Genomic DNA, 20,785 nt, shown 5'->3' on the forward strand with positions numbered 1-20,785 from the left:
GCGGCCGAGTTAATATTACACCATGTTATGTCTGGCATAAAAACATGCAGTTTAACTCTGCAGGGAGAGATGCTGGACACAAAACGGTGTAATATCAAAGGGACCCCTAGAGGGAGCAAAACATGCGTGGAACAGGAAAACCCCGAGAAGCAATAGGGACACACAAGTAGGGAAAATGCAGGAAAGCCCAGTCTCTCTCTCACCCACACTGGATGTTCTGTTGGTAACCAGGGCTGGTGAGGACACCACACCAGTGCAAAATGGTAAGTGCTCAGCCTGGAAAGGCCATCAAACGGTCTCATCCGTTCCTGCTTCTTTGGAGGCATTTTGAAGGAAGTAAAAATAGGTCCGGTAATACTGAAATTTGCCAGGGGTCAGTTTCCACACATCCCTACCCCATGGTAACCTGTCCATTTAACATCCTGCCAAGGGGTGAGGAGAACCTTACCACCCACACTCCCTGCTCCTCCCAGATTTCCATTCTGGTGCAGAAGTGTGGCAAGACTGTGAGGAAGGATTGTCTCCCAAGGCACCCTGTTAGCATTATCTAATTATCCAAAATAAACACTAACAAGTCACTATGTCAGAAAAGACAACTTGGGTGAAGATGGTGGCGTGGAATCTCCTGTCGAGCGGCCCAAGTGCCCTGCGGAAGGGATTACTGGGTAAAATTGGCTTTTCCAGCTTTCAGAAGAAGTCTCCACTCCCCTCTCATGAGCAAAGGCAAAGGGACCCTTCTTTTTTTCCTTTCTAGTGTGGGGGGGATTCCCCCCAAAGAAGGCCTTCCCTGGACAAATCTGATTGCATCTTGCTAGTAGGAGGCAGTAAAGGAAATGGATCTTGAGTGCAAATGGTCAAGACTGGGGGACGTGAGCTTCTGGGACAGCCCCCCCCTCCCCCAGGAACAGAGCAAAGGCCTAAGACAGGAGCTCCAATTTCCAATCAATGGGGTTTTTTTTTTCTTGTAGGATAATGAAGATGGGGAACATCCACTGAACTGCATCACAGCCAAAACCTCACACTGGAGAACAGACAATATGAGTGGTACATTCCGGCAGGAGATTCATACCCCTTCCCAGTTGGAGCTCCAGTGCTCCAAACTCCCTTTATGGAGCTCTTAACAGTTCCCACAGTCCCCAGAAGCAAAATGTCACTGTGGTAGTTTTCTCGTAACTGGGATTCCCTTCTTCCAAGACACTTTGGGGATTCAGACAACCGCTCTGAGAGCCCAGCAGTTCTGCGTTCCTCTTGGCTGCCTGAGCACCATCGTCTGTACCTTCTTATTCGTGTCCTTAAGAAGAAGCACCTCATCGTCTTCCCCAAAGGGCTTGGGGTTGAGGGGTCCTGAGGGACACATGCCCTGACTAGGCCGAGAGGACGTGAGGCAGTGAAACCTCCCAGCTGATCTCCACAACCTAGTGAATGCCGCTGAAGAGGGGAAAGAAAGCAAAGGTGAGATCCAACTTTTTTTACAGCTGCAAAATTTTCTCTAGATGCATTACAGAATTAGCCACTGAGGTGCAACCCAGCAGGGTTCTTCTATACTCACTAGGAAAGGGAAGCATTACAGAATGATTTGCCTGTTTCCAAGCCCTTGTGGGAGCAGACCCAGCTGTTGCGGAATTAGGGCCTCGATTGAGCCTCTGTCCTCTGTTAAACTGATGATACTTTGACTTCTATAGCAATCAGCCTCTATAAATGAATCTTTGGTTCTGTTTCCCGGGAGACTGTGGCCTTCTGGTACTGATGACTTTTGCCTTACATGGCTTTTGCCTTCTGGGAATGTTTATACACTACCAAATTGTAAATAGATATGGTATCTGTAACTAGCTTCCTTGACTCTCTGAGTCACCCTAGCTTTCCCTGACTTTCCTGACCCTAGAGACAGAAAGAAGGGGCTGAGCTTTGTTGTGTATATGTCAGGTACTTAGCAACAGACTTGACTGACAGTTACATTCGCTCCCATGGATGGAAAAGGGCACTTAATGTCTGAATTCAGTCTTGTTCCTGGTTGTTCTAGCCAACCACTCTCTGTTACGGGTCTTGACAGGGCAACCAAGGATATATCCTTTATAGAACTACAAGTGCACTATTTATGTATTGGGGTTGTGTTGAAATATTCTGTGTTGAATACTGAAATGCTACAAAAATGTTTTCTGACTTTACGGTGTGTAATGGAATAGAGTTTTGGTTTAGTACAACTCTCTCTCTCTCTCGGTACAATTGGGATTCCTGCCAGCTTCTCTCCCTTCCGAAGGAACACAGTGAGGATGGGAGTCCACAAAAAGGTTCCTGCACTCCTAATTTCCCCAGCATCAGCCACTGGAGTGGGGGGGGGGGTGACCTCCCAGCCCCTGGTCGAATCCGCATTTGCATTTTTAAACCAGTTTCGTGCTGCTGTGACGCTGTCTTTCTCTATGCTTGTTTGAATGTTGTTTGGGGAAGATTCTTTTAAAGCAGTGGGGAGGCGCAATGATATTGGAGCCGCCAGAAGAAGGCGATAAGCATATGTGGACGTGCAAAAGTATGCTAGCACTGTTGAGGTGTGAAAACGAAACCAAACATAGACAGCTTTTTTGAAGACGGGAGTCAGAAGGCTGGGGCACCGGTGGGAAAGACAAATGCAGATTCAACCCCTGTTCAATTCAGAACACCGCCATTCACAGGGAGAGACTTACATCATTTCCCTCCGTCGCTCTTGGTCTCCCCTCTCTGGATGTCTGTCACGCCTGTCACTGGACTCTTCTTTTCCTCGTTCTCTGAACAGCACCGGCAGCCAAAAAGAGAATGACAGAATATTTCAATATGCTGCCCCACACAGATGTGCAAAACGGCAAAGTTGCAGGACGCCAGCCGCCTTCCTGCCGTTCCCTTGTTTTCCTTTTCATTGCCTGGTTTTTGAAAACCCATCTGGAGGAGCAGGGCCGGTTCCAGGTGTGTTTGGGGGCAGGGCTGGGCAGAGTACCCACTACCGGCCGCCCCCTTCTTGCCTACCCACTCCTGCCCCCCAGGTGCCTGTGTGTCCTTCCCCCACCACTCTGAAAGTTCTGCCACTGCCTGTGGCCCCAGTGGCCCGTACTCCTGGCATGCTGTTTCCCTGATGTCGCTGGGCAGTGGGTGCAGCTGGGACTGCCCCGGCCACGAGGAGCACCTGTGCTGGTTGCACCACCCACATGCCCTTCCCTAGCATTGTTACAGGTCATCTCGCCCCTCAAGTTGGGTAGCTGGCACCCAGAGGGAAGAGGCCAGATGCCCTTCATATAAACATCACTCCAGATAGCTACGTAAAGGCCAATCACCCTGCCTGGCCTCCAAATGGCCCCACAAGGGATGCCAAGCAGAATGCCAGCCTGGGAAACTCTCTGGAAGTGACACGCCTGGCTGGCTTGTAAACAACTTCCTCCACTTTGGAGATAAGACGCATAATTTACCACTTTAGATTTCTCAGGAAAACAGAAGCCTTATTTTGAATAAAGTCCTTTCATCCCCACCATGCTTTCTTTCCTTGACACATTTACCACCGTTATCATATCTTAAAAACAACTGGAAGTGTTTGTTGTCTGTACTTCAAGGTGCCGTCACCACCACTGCATCCTAAGGGGGGGGGGGGCTATCAAGGTCCACTCAATACTTTGATCTCCCTCCAGGAGAGCAATTAACCATTTGTCCCAAGTCTCTGGGACTCTTCCTATAAACACATCAGCACTATAATTCCTTTGATGCAACCACATCATCGTATCATTTCTGGGTATAAATGTCCCCGTGCTACTCCCATTGCGGGGCGTGAGTGTGTTCTCAGCGCCAACCATGCACCAAGGGCTGGTTGCTTTTTCTCCTCTGCGGACATGAATCTTCAAGACTGGTGAATATGACCTACCCTAAACCACTGTTTCCCTGCTACTTCCTTTTATTTCTTGGTCATCTCTTGCATGTGTGCTTTAGCAACGTGTCCGCGTGTATGCTTCTGCTCTTTTAGTGTTTTTCAATAAAAGCTCTATTAGTTGAACATCAGCCCGGTTTAAGAGATCTCTGAGGGAGGGATTCGGGTATACAAAGGTGATGATCCCAAGTTACCCTCTCTTGCTAAGCTGACTTCCCCAACCAACCAACCAATTAATTATCAGACCATTCTGGGTAACGGCATCATGGGTGGCAAAGCACCCACAAGCAGGCAGGAGGAAGGCATACACTTGAGTGCCAGGAGATGTGTGGGTCTCAGCATCGGCAGGCCCCACTAGAAGCCCTGGGCAGCCGCCTGCCTCATGCTTTGCTGACGCCAGCCCTGTTAAGAAGCTCGATGGGTTTTTACCCTCTAACTGGCCCATTCTCAACTTTGCTTTCGTTCAAAAAGAAATCCAGATTTCTAGCCTAAAGATTAGGAGGCAAAACCAGATGGTGGGCGACCCAGTGAAACGCTGGATGGCTTAACAAAGGGACTTTAAAAAGGCTGCGGTCACATGCATCAGCTGAAGCGCAGGGGAAGAGAGGCTATTTCCTCTGGAGGAATCTGACACACGGTTGTGAGATCACACAGCCCTCTGAAGCTGCGGGCACAGCCCATCACTGTGTGATCAGACACAACTGTGGGGGAGTCGTGGGTTTTTTTTTCCTTCTGTTTGTTTCCCATGCGCATAACCGAGCAATTGAGGAGTCGCACCTCCGCACTGAGGGCCCCCTACGGAGTATGCGATGATGTGCATACTGCGAAGGGGGGGGGAAACACGGCATAGAATCGGGATGGCACGAACAGACCATCCTGACAGCATGAGAGTGTGCTTGATCAATCAGACAGGAAAGTCCGTCTGTGGCCCGTCGGCAAGCATTAGGACCGGACTTTCCCCGGTGTGATTTAACTCCACTTCCATGGCGGAGCAGCTGTCGTGATTCACTTATAATGGTAAGGCTGGCATAGAAGGGTTTGATCTAGTGTCAAAGTAAAGTGACAGCTAGAGATAGCATGTGACTGCAAGGAGGCTGGCCACGATAGGTTTGAGGCAGTCCAGCCTGGCACTAAAGGTATTGCAGGAGGATTGCATCAGCTGTGTGCTGATTGGCCAGAGGTTGTATAAATGTACAGAGTGTACAGTGGACTTTTTCCTTCACATGAATCGATTGCAGCGGAGCACTTTGACACTCAGAACTGTATATAGGTGGTGGATGGGTGGGAATAAATTCACTGTCTTTGCACCTACGTTCTGGACTCCAGTCTTCTGTGGGTACTCTAACTCCCTTTGGGCACTGACGTGCCAGCCAGCATTCTGCGCACCGCGACAGCAGCAAGGGTTGCTGATGACTGCAGGATGCTTCCCAGATGTTGCTGTCTGATCACTCCCTCTAGATCCATCAGGCATTCACGCCTATGTCGGATCTGAAGGAGCGTGTGATCGCAGCCAAAAAGTCACAAATCATGGGGCTTCGGTGTCCATAACTCTTTGCAAGTCATGCTTTATGGAAGCTCCCTCTCCTAAGAGGCACCTTTTCGTTTCACCTGTTTTAATTTCTGCCAATTCGTTCTTTCATGGCATTTTCATTCCGTTTCTATGCAAGACAGGTGCGCAAGTTTAATGGGAAAGGTTTTGTACACAGAAACAGAGTGAAAAGGAAGACTCGCAGGTTCACTTTCCGCAAAGGAAAAACTGAAAATGAGAGGGGCCAATAAGTTGTTTGCCAGGAAATCCTGGGTTGCCTCCGCCACTAAGTCATTCTCAGGCAAGCCACTGTCTTGCCAGTTTGATGCATACCCCCTCTGCAGAAAAGTATATCTAGCGCAATAACGGCCCGCACTACAAAGCTGTTGTAAGGATAATGAGATAAAGGCCATTCCAACTCTCTGGAACTCCCTACCCCATGTATTGCATCTGGCCCTCATGTGACCATCTTTTGGGAGACAGTTAAATACCAAATTTTTTTGCTTCAAAGGACTTTGATATTTCTGTATGAGAACAAAGAATCAAAGACACTGATGGAATTGTGGCCTCCCAGAGACCACGGGGGACATGCTCCACCTCACCAATAAGAACCTCACTGCCTGCTGGCATCTCACAAAGGATCAGACCTCAGGATCACAGCCTGAGAATTCTGCCTTCTACCCTTCTGTCTTTTTAAGTTCTGGATCATCCAGCCTGCAGAAGAGTTCTGGCGAGCTTGAAAGCTTGCAAAGTGTTTTGGGCTGACTTGGTTGGTCCTAATAAAAGTTATTACACAGATTTTGTTCTTGCTTTAGGAATTTGCATGGACCGAACTGGCTGCACAACCTTTTCTACTTCAAAGGGCCTTTTAAAATTAATCCCTAATGTGGTTTTAAACTGGGTGTTAATTGCTATTCCTTTTTAATCTCTTGCCTTTAATTTTAAAATTGTAATTATACTGTATGAAGGATAAGAGGCCTCGGGTGGTTCTCAGAAAGACAGTGTATAAATAAACCGCAATAAACAAGCAGGCTCCTTTGGAAACTCAAAAGCATTAAATGAATGTGATGTGTAGAAGATGCCGCTGCGTCTCCCTGGAGAAGTTAATCCCTACCGCCTGTGGCCAATCCGACTGCCTGTATTTTGTCCTTCTCTCCAAAAAGTTATTCATCTCTAGGAAGGCTTAATGGTTACATAACCAGCATGCAAAACCACAGTATTCAAAAGAGCTTTTCTGCACAGGTAACAGCGTCGTGCTGTACAAAATGGTTCACAAATTTACTTGGATTAGGAACTGTGGTCTATACTGCTGTCTATAGCTTATTGTAAGCAGGGTCTTATTACGTAAGTATAGCTTATTGGAAGTAGGATCCTATTTATGGAATTTTTGCACCGCTTAACACATCATGTGAATGTTTATGCTATGCCTCTGTTCTTTCTGGTGGTTCCAGACTTCTAAAATCCTAATGCACTGGCTATAGAATGTCTCATTGTGTTGATTGTACTGACTCACTGTGCGTAATCCGCCTTTAGTGCCCTGTGAAAAAAGGCAGACTATAAATAACGTACATCAATAAATACAAAACTGACTCCCAAATTTTGGACGGCTGAGGGAGAGAGGGTTGTTTGGCGCCCACCTCCCAGTGGTTGCCGATCCTCCCACCCACAGCCCAAGCTCACATGCAGGGGGGCAACTTACCTGCCTTCCAAGCCTTGGCTCGCCAGGCAGCAGACCGTCGGACGGCACGGCTTCCAGGAAGTTGGACGGCACGAGCCCCTTCCGCCCCTTGACCTCCCCCTGAGGACAAAGAAGAAATGAGGGTGGGGACGGTCAGCTGGTCTGACTCAAAATATCCCCATTTTGGTTTTGCTTCTCCCTCGTCTTTCTTTCTCGATTCTGGATACAAAAATAAAGACAGAGCAGAGTTTTGAGTCCGGTGGGTGGCACCTTCAAGACCCACAAAGTTTGATTCTGGGTATAAGCTTTTGTCTGCAGGCACACTTCCCTCAGGTTTCAACTTTGTTGATCTCAAAGGTGCCGCTGGACTCAAAACTTCGTTCTGTTGCTTCAGACCAACACAGCTACCCACCGGAAAATAAAGACAGTGTAACTGTGCTGGCCGGCAGTGGAAGAGTTCCAGAGTTCAAGCTTTTGCGAGTCAACGCTCCCTTCGTCAGATACTTCCTCAAAAGATTATACCCTTCGAAATCCTGTTGGGCTCTAAGGTGCTCCTGGACTCGAATTGGGCTTTCCTACTGCAGGCCGGCACAGCTGCCCACCTCAAACTGTCTTTATTTTGGTCTCCCTTGAGTTTTACCGATTAAAATGCTGGCATTTTCCAATTTTGGGGGAGGTGGGTGGCGTCGGCGGCGTGTCAACGACACAAACATAACAAACATAAGAAAGCTGAAAAATCAAGAAGCAGAAGATTATTTTGCAGATTGGAAAGACTTTAAAGACTACTTGGAGAAATACTGGGATGTAAAAAACAATTTATTTTGCTTTGACAATTACTAAGGTTGGATAGACATTTAGATTAAATTTAAACATGCATAGACAGACAGATAAAAAGATACGTTGCCTGAAAGAATTATGTTGTTAAAGAATTGGAAAAAGAGAAAAAATTCAAGAATGTAATAGAGGTTTGAGCACTGTGGGAAGTCAGAAGGGGGGGAGATATTTGGATAAAAGGATATGAAAAGTTTGTTATATGACGTAAAATTTTACTTATTATTATATCCTAATAAAATTGTTTTTTTAAAAAAACCAAACATAACAAACAGCATCAAAGACATAAAACGATCAGCAAGGGAAACCACAGAAATGAAGAGGATCGAAATGGGCCACAGTGACAATTTAGGAAGAAAAATGAGCGGGAGGGGGGAAAGTGTCATTTTGGCTCTCCCTGAGAAGAAATACCCTTGACACTCAGCAGGGAGGGAGGGAGTCCGGCTGAGTCCTAAAAGTCAGCCAAGGGCACTGCAATTAAAACTGCCTTCTTTTCCCCTAGCAGAGCTGTTGTGCTGTAAACGGCCGTGTGGGCAGAACTTCAACATCTGCAGCCCTTTCCAGGCAAGGTGCTGAAAATGTCAGTTTCCAAGACAGGCGGAAATCAAAAAGAACTGTGACAAAGTGGCGCTAACGATATCTTATATTAAAGAGTCAGATTGATACAACATATAAGTGAATGAAGGCATTTAGCATCAATAGCCCATGGAAGGACCCACTAGAAATTACAGTATCATGAATTAGTGGAATCAACAGTGGTACTTTTGATACGTCACCAGAAGAAATGAATTGTTGAGAGACAGTTTATGTATGCATCTTTGTTCAGAAGAAGATCATTCATCGAAATGGCAGGACATTCCGGAGACCACCGTCTACATGCACTTATATATTGTATACATTTGACTCTTTAATATAGAGGCCCCTGCCACACGGCAGAAAAAAACACGGCCAAAGTGCGGCTTTTTAGAGCTGCACCAAAAGAGACACGCGGCGGCGGGATCCCACAGATCCCCTGAGCCGCCGCACAGTTGCTCCCCGGCATGATCAGATGCTGGGGAGGAAGCCACCACCGGGAGACCGAGGCAGCCGGCTGCGCATGCATGCGCATGCGCAGTTCGGTCACCAGCCTCGAATGCTCCCAACGACGGACACGCCGGCGATCCCACGGCCGCACTTGCTGCGGCGTTTCAGGTAAGTCCTTCTCTTTACTTGGGGTTTTTTTTGCTCCGCAGCACTGGGCTGTAGGGACGGATCGGGGACGGGTGCGCGCCGATTCCCAGATGTTGCGGTGAGATTGCGCCCGTTTGCTGCGCCCCCGATCCATCCCTCTTCCGGCCCAAAACCTTCCATGTGACCGGGGCCAATATATTGTTAGCGCCACTTTGTCACCGTTCTTTTTGATTTCCGCTTGTCCATTGACTGTGTCCATCCTCTTGACAGTTTCCAAGACAGTACAGGGAATGCTCGAGGCAAGTGATAAGGACCAGCCGTGGCATTCATGCTCTGCCAGGATGCTTGCCAGGAGCCCCCCCCCCTGAAAAGACAATAACTAAGCTGGGAGGGCCTTGTTGAACCTGCTAGAGGCAGAGGTTTGCACTGCGCCTTCTCTAGGAACCCTGCGAACAGTGATTGAGCTGAGTTACTGCAAGAAGCCAGCCCTGAAGTCCTCTGAGCTTTCCAGCACCTCGGGGTGAGAAAAGGTTTTTTCCTTCTTGCAAGTGAGGTCTTGCAAAAGGAGGTGTTTTGACGGAACTGATTCAGTTTTGTAAGCCTCATTTTAATTAGGTTTCAGACAGGTTCGGCTCCACTGCAAAGTGGTGTGCTTTGATCAGGCTTCTGCAGTTATTGCAAAGCTCAGCTGACTTTACGATAACTTTGTATAAGGAAGTCTCTAAACTTTCAAACAGGGAGGGAGAGGAGAAATCAGACTTAATATTGGGGGTGTCTTTTTCAAAAGTGGAACGTTTGGCAGCCCAGCTTTAGACAGCTCCCCATATAATTGCGATCCTTTGATTTATCACTGTCTGAATGGTTTGGACCCAGAGGTATAGCGAGAGATTTCACACCTAGCTCCAATGAGAGAATCTGGACTAAACTATTTTTAAAGGGCTTTGCCTATGCAGAGTTCTCCAGTATTTATCTATTAGAGGCCGTTCATCAGCCCTTTAAATCTGATAATACAAATAAGTATGGTGTGAGTTTGGTTCCCTGAATCATAACCAGCAAACCAGACTGAACACCTGTAGAGACTTTTATCTTCTACTGAAAAAACAAATAGTTCTCTTTATTATGCAAGGCGGTAAGAAATACAGGCATCTGAATATCAACCCTACAATTACTGTAAAAACAAGTGCTAAAATGATCAAAGCTCCGAACATTACTTAATCATACTATAGTGAGTAATATTTTAATAAGCCAACCAGGTTTCAGGTTTTTGTCTCTCTGCTTTTAGGGATTAACAAAAAGCCCCAGTCACACATTCAGAAATCTCATCTAATCTTCTTCCGAGACTTCTGTCCAGAGAAATCTGAATTGCTTATCACGGCAGTGCATATTTATAGAAAAATATCAATCTTATCTTTTTCTAGATCTGTTCCATAATAATCATGTGGTTACTATCTGGATAAGGGACTTGTTCTTAACTAAATATGAGATAATCAACACAAGTGCAAATGAGCCAATCAGCAAGTACATATGAATTACATCTGATATAGCAAGATAAGAAGGCTAGTCTCAATTCCTAACCTCTATTTTTTTAAAAAAAAAAATATTTTTTTCAATTTTTAACAATTCTAACACTTCAAACAGTGAACAATTAATCTTCCAATTACATTCACATCCTGTAAATAGTTCCTGAGCATGTACAACGTTATAACATGTTCAAAGAATTACACAATCAGTCTAACTTCTCTGTAACTGTTTCAATTCACTGTCAAAAATTAAAGTTAACTTTAAGGAGACAGAATTCACTGACAGTTGAAGAGTGCTTGAACTCTTGGTTAACTTGCAAACACAACAAAAAAAGTTAGTGATGCAATAGTTACCACTGCAGAGTCACGAAGTTCAGTACTTACAAAATAGAACCTGTTGTCACCCATGGAACCAACTACGATCACAATGTCCCCAGTGCAAAATTTTAGCTCAGCCTAGAAAGAAATACGGCTACCAACAGGGCAGTTCAGCAGACAGCCACTCTGGACCACGACAAAGGTTCTTCATATTCAATTTCCAGGTCAAAACCAGCTAATTTTATGGGACGCAAGCTTCTCCCAAAAAACACATCGACAAACATTACCTAATTCTGAATCTGTTTAGCACTATTGTTTCCCATGGATACTGCTTCCAGAGAGCCATTTTGTCCCTGGCTCCTGAAACCTCCTCCTATGCCTTAGTCACCTGAGTGAAGGCACCCCATCCAAGACTTAACGGAATGGTGTTGTGATGCAACGCACCCAATCAGAATTGACCATGTGATGACATCACTGACAAGTGTCATCAATATAAACAAATAAGCAGACATTTTGCTCAAGGGAATGGATGCTCAAACACTATCAAAAGGTAAGGTGTTTTCAGGACTGCCACAGGTATTCGCAAGAAAAAAACAAACAAGAGAGGAGTTTCAGCTCAGCCTTAGTTAAATGCAGGGACAGAGCAGAAGGGAGATAGTCTCTGAGGCATGCTGTTAAGCAGGGCTCTTTTTGTAGAAAAAGTCTAGCAGGAGCTCATTAGCATAATAGACCACACCCAACAGCAGAAACTCATAAGCATATTAGGCCACACCCCTGACAACACAGCTCATTAGCATATTAGGCTGCGCCCCCTTGTTACCAGAAGTGTAGTCATCCAACCACACCCACCTTTTGCTTCTTATTCTGTTTACCCTGTTTGTTGTCAAAACCCAGGGTTTTTCTTGTAGCGGGAACTCCTTTGCATGTTAGGCCACACACCCCTAACGTAGCCAATCCTAATGAGTTTCTGCTGTTGGGTGTGGCCTATTATGCTAATGAGTTCCTGCTGGGTGTGGCCAACTCGGGAGCCAGCCGGAACTCCGTTCCTGTGCGTTCCTGCCCAAAAATAGCCCTGCTGTTAAGGGCCCAAAAATGGTAATGAATGACTATGCCTGTAAATACACATGTGCTCCCATATCTTTCTAATCCTACAAATATTATACGCACAGTGGACTTCACTCACCCTCATGTCCACATTGGGAGAACTCTCCTTGGGACTGTAGTCAAAGATGGCCACCATTGTCCTTGGAGTGTCATCCTCAGAGCTGAGATCTTGGCCTTCAAATATTCCTGTCAGGAAAAGAAAAGTACAGCTATATCAAGAAAGAGTGCTTCCATTCACAGCATGCGAGTCAAAGTCAAAGGTCGCAATAGAGAAAAATTCAATGAGAGCTACAGCTAAGTCACACATGATTCAAAACTAATGTGAACGTACTGGTGGGAAACCAAGCCAGCCTCTAGGCCTACAAAGATTTACTGGTTAAACTGGAGGGCTGTCCTTGTACAAGACTGGGCCTGCCAAGTCTTCCACTTCAGAGCAGGTGAGTTGGAGGATCAATGAGCTGGGGGATCACTACTTCCCCCTCATTCTGACAAGCATAGAGTAGAACACGGTTCTTAACCCATGGGAGAATTTTGGAAATATCCTCAACACACTGCTACCTAAAGGGATGGGTGGGGCTTTTGTCCAGCAGAGTTTCTGACTGGATCTTCACTGTGTGACTGAAGGTAAGCTGCGGCACCATTTTGTGACTTGTTCCACCTCCCGTGGTAGCCATTTTGTGGCTGTGCCCACCACTCTGTGTCAGAATACCAAAGGTGCACACAGCCTCAAAAAGGTTGGGGGGGCCCTGGAGTAAGATATGCCTCTTGCACAGACGTTCAGTTCTTTGAGGCACATCCCAGCCTCTCTCAACGCATGCTAACATGCTCCAGCAAAGAGCCTGGGAATATGAAAAGGTAAAAAGGGAAGCAATCCTCACCCAAACGAGGCGTCTCTCCTTCCTGCTTGTCTCGTTCCACTGTGCAAGAAAAGATTTCAATTTTTTTTTAAATGGCTTATTCAGATCATTATACCCTGCTTTTCTCCCCAGTGGGGACCAAAAGTAGCTTCCAATATCAAATAATCATCACCATCGTATGGCATTGTGTGTAGTATAGCCAGGAGATCCGAAGATTGTCTGGCAGCCTGAAGTTCTAGCTCATTAGCATCATGCACCACTAGGTCACCCAGCTGGCTTCATGTGGAGGAGTGCAGAATCAAACCCAGTTCTCCAAATCAGGGTCTGTCGCTCTTAACCACTACATCACGCTGGCTCTGACACTTCCAATATCGTCCTCCCTTTACAACACACCTGCTATCAGGCTGGCTAGGCTGAGAGGGAGGGACAGGCCCGTGGACACCCAGCGTGCCCCCGTGGTAGAGTGGGGATCTGAACCTGGATATCTAGATCCTAGCCTGACACTCTAACCATGCGGGCTACTATTTTTAACCCTGCTTTTCCGCCCATGTACGGGATCCTTTCTTTCTCTGCAGATGAAAAGCAGTGATAAAACAATAAAACAGCAAAAATCTGCATACAATTGGAACATTGCTAATAAAACAAGAGGAAACCAGAAAGATTAAAGCAGCCAGGTCTGGCGTGACTAAAACAGTGAGCTGCGATGCAGGAGATCCCTGTTTTGTCTACTATTTGATCCTGTTAGTCAGGGGTCATTTCGTAGAAAAAGAGGTGCAGGAGCTCATTAGCATAACTTATTAGCATAACTTATTTGCATATCCCACACCCCCTGACATCACCGAAAGTATCAGAAGGCAACACCCACCGCTCAGGCTCCACTGGACTGCAGATCTGCCCTCACAGAGGAGGGAGAGCTTGTACCTAAAAGCGGGCCGGGGGGGGGGGGCTCTGCAACTTACCTGGCTGCTTCTTGCTCCTCGTGGCCCGACTGAGGGCTGCTGGGAGCAGGGGGCGGGGCTTGTTGCATGTGCCCACCCCCTGGGCTCCTTACTGCCGGAGCTCCGCTCCTGTGCGCTCCCGCAGGAAATGACCCCTGCTGTTAGTTAAAGATGCTGGGGGTGGAATCTGGGACATTCTATATGCCCAGGAGATGCTCTATCTACCACTGAGCCATGACCCCTCCTCTCCCTGGTTCTCCCTTCCCCATTTTATTCTCAAAACAACCCTAAGGGTGAAGGAGGCTGAGAGAATGTCCCTGACCCAAGGTCACCCGCAAAGTTCATGGCAGAGTGGAAACGTGAATCGGGCCTCTGACCACTCACACTGGCCCTCAGATTTACATGTGATGTGCCTGAACTGTACATTCTTAAAGCAGGGGGAGATCTGTGATTTCCATCTCACACAGTCCGACCCTAAACGACTGACAGGAATTGACAACCCGTTGCCATCACAGACCTTTCTTAGACCGCTGGGGCTTCGGAGGACGGACTGCCCTTCTCCGGGGAGGAGGAGAGTTTGCATTTTCCCCTGCAGCAGAGAATCAAAAGAAAAAAAGCACATCAACGTTGCAGTAGAAGTTAAAAAATATAGTTAATTCCAACTTACTATCAAATAATTTATTTTAAAAATATGGTATTCAGGGCTGCCTTGGTTACACCTAGAAAGAAAGGCAAGATAGAAATAGAAGGTTTGAAACAAAAGAATTCCTGGAGGCCGTTTTTTTCACGGACGAAAGGCACATAACGTTACCCAAATTGTAATTCTCTGTCTCTTCCCCCAAAAATCCTAGGATTAAGAAGGAGGATTGGATTTATACCCCCACCCTTCACTACCTGAAGGAGTCTCAGAGCAGTTTAGAATCTCTATTCCTTTCCCCTCCCCACAACAGACACCCTGTGAGGCAGGTGGGGCTGAGAGACCTCTTTCGAGAACTGCTCGTGAGAGAACAGCTCTGAAATAACTTGTAACTGACCCAAGGTCACACCAGCAGCTGCATGTGGGACCCGGTTCTCCCAGGTTAGAGTTCGTGCTCCTAACCACTACACCAAACTGGCTCTTTAGCCTGTCCCTAGCATCTCCACCCTACCCCATGAAACTGCAGATTCCAGGACTTTGTGGGGAGAAGGAATTAATATGAAGCAGTTATGTTGGTGAGGCAGATCTCTCAACGATAAGACACATCACCTCAGCGGGTGCAAATTCCCACTGTCCTTTACCAAAGAGCACTGGGGCAGGGAAGAACTTGTGAAGGAGAACTGGCAGAAGAAAGGCAATGCTGAACCTTTCCTGTAGTACCCTCCGTTCCTTCCCAGCAAATTCTTTAACTGGAAATGCTAGAGATGGAAGCTGGGATCTTACACATGAAGAGCATGGAATCAACTATTATGGCACAGAGACAGTTTGGTGTAGTGGTTAAGAGTGCAGACTCTAATCTGGGAGAACCGGGTTTGACTCCCCACTCCTCCCACATGCAGCTCTGGTGTGACTTTGGGTCAGTCACAAGTTATTTCAGAGCTGCTCTCTCAAGAGCAGTTCTCAAAAGAGTTCTCTCAGCCCCAACTACCTCACAGGGTGTCTGTTGTGGGGAGGGGGAGGGAAAGGAGATTGTAAGCTGCTCTGAGACTCCGCATGAAGGGTGGGGTATAAATCCAATCTCCTCCTCCTCCTCTTCTTCAAACAGACAAATCAGACTCTTGGCCCATCTAGCATTACCTCCTTTGTCAGGCAAAAAAGAAGTGTCTCCCAACATATATTGCCAGGAATTGAAGATGGTGGCTAACCCGATCTTCGAAGCTAAGCAGGGTCGGCCCTGGTTAGTAATCGGATGGGAGACCACTGAGGAAGCCCCGGGTTGCTATGCAGAGGCAGGCTATGGCAAACCACCCCTGTTTCTCTCTTGCCTTGAGAACCCTCTGGGGCTGCCATAAGTCATCAGCAGACGGAGAGCACTTTCCACCACCCAGGGAGCCACATCTTCTTTGAGGGGCATAAGCTGCTGGGGGAGTGAGGGTACCACAGCGGGACTCAAATCACCCAAAGAGTGATTAACACATGAAATTCACTGCCACAGGAAGTGGCGGCGGCTACAAGCATGGACGGCTTCAAAAGGGAATTAGATAAGCATATGGAGCAGAGGTCCATCAGTGGCTATGAGCCACAAGGTATAGATAGGGACTCTGGGGCAAGTGATGCTCTGTCATCTTGGTGCTTGGGCGGGTCAACAGTGGGAGGGCTTCTAATGTCCTGGCCCCACTGGTGGACCTCCTGATGGCACCTGGTATTTCTGGCCACTGTGTGACACAGAGTGTTGGACTGGATGGGCCTTTGGCCTGATCCAACATCGGCATCTCTCATGTCCTCATGCTCTTATGTCGCCTTCATGCACCAATGAGGGACACACTTAAGATGAAATGCATCCCTTCAGGCACAACACACAAGCTTACGCTGGGCTCAGCTGCCACACGGTCTAATTTTGCATCCCCCGCCTTCCTCTCAACAAACCCTATGTGAGCAGGAGGTCTGAGGAAAATCCAGTGGAACAGATTTCTCATAACATGGATGGGAAAGACCACTCTACTGGGGATCTCCAAGAGCAACTGCTGGTCAGAGTAGGCAGTCCTGAACTTTGAATTAAGTTGGTATAAACCAGCTTTGTATGCCAAGTTGTCTTAAGTTATCGGTCGCAAGCATGGACGGCTTCAAAAGGGAATTAGATAAGCATATGAAGCAGAGGTCCATCAGTGGCTATGAGCCACAAGGTATAGATAGGGGCTCTGGGGCAAGTGATGCTCTGTCATCTTGGTGCTTGGGGGGGTCAACAGTGGGAGGGCTTCTAATGTCCTGGCCCCACTGGTGGACCTCCTGATGGCACCTGGTATTTCTGGCCACTGTGTGACACAGAGTGTTGGACTGGATGGGCCTTTGGCCTGATCCAACATTGGCATCTCTTATGTTCTTATGACTCATTTTTTAATGTGAACCCTCTCCTGAGCGGATAAAGGAAGCCAGAGAGAGCACCTAGGTTTCCCATCAGCATGCGGGCAGGAATGTGACCATCCTGTAAGAGCTGCTTCCGGGAAGCGTCGCTGTCCACCTGGACCTCGGAGACCATGTTGCACGGGATGTACCCCACTCTCCCGGCACATTCTCCCCTGTAGAAGCCATCCGCATCCTTGTGGCCGTAGACCTGCAGGAGGAGACATGCGGTGGAGACAAAAAAGACGAGAATGTTGTTTAAGAGTGTTGAAAGTGGTGCAAGAGCGGCTCGGCTTTGCTGGCTGGGGGGCACCCGCATGCTTCTCGTGGCCTCACATCATCTCTGGCTGAACACGCTGGGCAGGATGTGTTTAAAAATAAAACTGTTTTGCAGATGCAAAGCTGGGATGGGCAGAGGCAACCACAAGCGGCAATCTTTCTCAAGGCACCTTCAGCCTCAGGAAAGAGACCATGGGGTTAGAGAGGACAGCTCAAGGGAAATGTCAGCCCAGAGAGAGAGAGAGAGACAGAGAGAGAGAGACAGAGAGAGAGAGAAGACAAATTCTGTGCTAGGAATTAGCAGGAAAGGGAATCAAAAATAAAATAAGTATCACAATGCCCTTGCCATGGGGCAAAGATGTGGCCACATTTGGAACACTGTGCACCGTTCTGGAGCTTTTCCACCCTGAGTCCTTTCCACAGCTCAGCTTCATATGAGCATTGTTTCCCCTTCCCCCCCCCCACAAACTCTTACAACACACTGCAACATGGTCATTGCCCTCCCAGTTTTTCTTTGAGTTTATCCTGTGTTTTTTGAAACAAACCAACCAACCCAAGACAGCAATGACCAGCAAACAATATTGTGTGTAAAGGAGGGAGGAAAACAATGCACTTAAGAAGCTGGGCTGCAATTAGACCTTGGAGTGGAAAAAGCCACAGGCCACCCCACCTTTAAAAAAAAAAAAGTTTTCCGTAGAAATGGAGGAGGTGAAGAAAAGGGCAACCAAAGCAAGGAAAGGCTAAAGGGTTTGTGGCTTTCTGCAGTTCAGAAAAATAACTGTGAGAGGGCATGATCGAGATTTACACAATTAACCATCGGGTGCCTAATTTCTCTCTTTCTCACAATATTAGAACTTGTGGAACTGATGGAGTCTGAATTCAGGACAGACAAAAGGAGGGTTTTTTTGACCAGTGTCAAGAAGTTTCAAGAAATGCTCATAAACACTGATGAGATACTACCAAAAAAAGCTATTTCAACGAATGAGCTTCTTTTTGTGCAGTTTTTGATTGAAGTGCAAATGCGCTCCTGCCTAAAGGTAAAACACTCCACCAAGGGTATAGATGATACAAGCTTTATTTGCAGGGCTTTATTGATGCACACCAATAACTTTGACTGGGGGCAGGGACAGAGGTGCAAATAAAGCAAAAGAATGGAATACATGGCCTAGGGGTGCCAACTCCAGCATGGGAAATTCTAGGAGATGTGGGAGGCGGTGCCTGCAGAGGGGGTGACCTGAGGAGGGATTTCACCTAGAATCGACGGTATACCACAGAGACTGCCCTCTGAAGCAACTATTTTCTCCCAGGGGGGGGCTGGTCCCTGTAGGCTGGAGACTAGTTGTAATTCTGCGAGAACTCCAGGCCCCACCTGGAGGTTGGCTACCTAATTATGGCCCTCTATACAAAATTTGGAAGTGAAAGATTCCCAGCCACAGTTCTCCCTCTGAAACAAGAGCCAACAATTCAGAACCCCAAAAATCTAGGGAGAGTTTTGGAAATATCCTTAACATACTGCTGCCTGAAAGGATAAAATGAGACAGAAACAGAAAAGATAAAGGGACTAGAGGCTTTCTTCTAGTTCTGTTCTTGCCTTTAGGATCTGGCCCTCCTGGAATGGGAGTTCCTCTTCAGCAGCATCCGGATTCGGAGACATTGAAACCGGGTCGTAGTCAAAGAGGGCCACAAACAGCCGCACGGAGTCCCCGTCATCCATTGGTTCAGACGGGGGACTCCTCCAAGATCCTGCTGACAAGCCAAAAAGAAACGTGATTCGCCCAAACGTCCACAGCGAGCCCCCACAGCTACTGCAAAGTTTGTTTGAGTCTCTGCAAACGCGCAAGTATAGAATTTTCTTTCTTTCTTGAATTCCATTATTTTTTCCCTATGAGCTCAGTTTTGTCACTATAGAATGAGAAGGATTTGACGAATGGGACTGAGCTTCTCTTCTTAAGTGCCCCCCATACAGAATATGTTATAACAGGCTTCTAGCCCTTAAGCCAAAAATATACGGACAGGTGCAGCTGAATAAAAAATTCAGTGGCTGGATTTGGTGTTTCAGTGATCTTGTCCTTTCCTATGATTAGTAAAAGAAGAATGCAGGACTTTTATCTACGATGAGGCAAATTTGCATAATTTACCGGGGTGCATTGGGGGAGTGCCCAATTCTAACACTTTTAGCATGGAATACACACCACCCGGCTTGGGAATCAGATCTGCAAAACCTATAGAGGGCCCAACTCCACATCACATCTTCTCTCGGTTGGCCCCAGTTAGGGTTGCCAGCTCAGAGTTGGGAAATTCCTGGAGATTTTGGGGATGGAGACTGGGGAGGGTGGGGTTTGGGGAGGGGAGAGACTTCAAGGGGGTACAACGCTAGACAGTCCACATTCTAAAATGGCCATTTTCTCCAGGCGAACTGATCTCTGTCACCTGGAGATCAGTTGTAATCCCAGGAGATCTCCAGCCACCACCCAGAGATTGGCACCCCTAGCCCCAGTCCATGCAATTAGACATTCTATCTGTGGCAAAAACCCACATGGCCCTTTCCACAACAGCTCCCCTTTTCTAGACGCTTGAGTCAACTCACCGGAACTAGCTGTCAGAGGGGCCACTTCATGTCTTTTCCTCTGGGGCCTTCTGCCTCTTCTGGTAGAGTCCTGACGGGATACTGAGTTTCGTGACTCATGATCCCCATTACCTGCCACCTGAAACAGACACCTTGGCAGAATTACTCCCAAGGAAACCCCCTCAGCACTTTATCCTCTGAAATTCTCACTACCTCTCACAGCAATAACACAAAACGCAAAGCAATACAAAGCAGTATTCCTCTTCTGGAACCTTCCGGAAGATGATTTCTAGAGATGGTGGGCAACGGGAGGTCCCCCCCCCCCACTGGACCAAGAGCAGGGCTGAGGGAATTATGTTGGCACAGTTTGATTGATAACTGACTGAGGGTGGATTTAGGAAACCGCATCAGTGTGATTCAAGTCTGTGACGGGACAGGTCTCAGACTTTGAAGCTCTCGTCTTCTGAGTCAGGCCTTTGGCCTACCAAGCCCACTATGGTAATTCAGACTGGCAGTAAGGAGGTTCTCCAAGAGACCTCAGCAGAGTCTTTCTCAGTGCTTCTATTGAGATGCCAGGGATCTAACCTGGGACCTTTGGTACAAAGCAGGTGCCCTACCACTGAAGCGTGGTTCATCCTCTAAGAGAGCTCATAGATTTCATCAAAACTTCCCTCTAGGTTCCCTACAGGATATTTGTCCTTCCAGGGACACCCCATATTTCACTTCAGGTGAAAACTGGTAGTAACAGATGTGCAGCCTCCCTGAATTTCATCTAAATCCTCCCTTCAGAACCCCTGCGGCTTCGTCACCTAAGCAGGGCTATCCATATTTGCCTTCACGTTCACTCAGTGGCAGATCTTCTCAGTTTATGGAGGCTGGACTCAAGCGGAAGGGGACAAGGAAGAGGAGGGCCCCCTCACCAGAGGTCTTCTGAAAGGCCTGAAAAGCAGAAGTATTTTGGGGGGCATTCCTGGCTTAATGGTATTTAATGAAAGGGATTAAAAATTATTCTTTAATTGGCAATCCGTGGCAAGCTGCCTGCTTTGTGGCATTTTTAGCTTACTGCGTTGTTATATCTG

The 20,785-nt window shown here is 47.3% G+C and overlaps 1 protein-coding gene across 1 annotated transcript in view; it reads right to left on the reverse strand.

Annotated features, from left to right (window-relative positions):
• Positions 1-1,256: 1,256 nt before the first annotated feature.
• The window catches only part of LOC107112487 (peripheral-type benzodiazepine receptor-associated protein 1-like), an 86,434-nt gene continuing 66,905 nt past the window's right edge, over positions 1,257-20,785 (reverse strand). Inside the window, 8 exon segments of the mRNA XM_015413631.1 lie at positions 1,257-1,428; positions 2,679-2,759; positions 7,108-7,206; positions 10,992-11,063; positions 12,109-12,197; positions 15,770-15,781; positions 16,904-17,072; positions 18,732-18,883. Coding sequence (XP_015269117.1) covers positions 2,733-2,759; positions 7,108-7,206; positions 10,992-11,063; positions 12,109-12,197; positions 15,770-15,781; positions 16,904-17,072; positions 18,732-18,883 — 620 coding nt within the window. The 3' untranslated portion in view covers positions 1,257-1,428; positions 2,679-2,732.

The sequence above is a fragment of the Gekko japonicus genome, unplaced genomic scaffold (genome assembly GCF_001447785.1).
Source record: "Gekko japonicus isolate JY-2015 unplaced genomic scaffold, Gekko_japonicus_V1.1 scaffold452, whole genome shotgun sequence".
In the NCBI taxonomy this organism is placed as follows: domain Eukaryota; kingdom Metazoa; phylum Chordata; class Lepidosauria; order Squamata; family Gekkonidae; genus Gekko; species Gekko japonicus.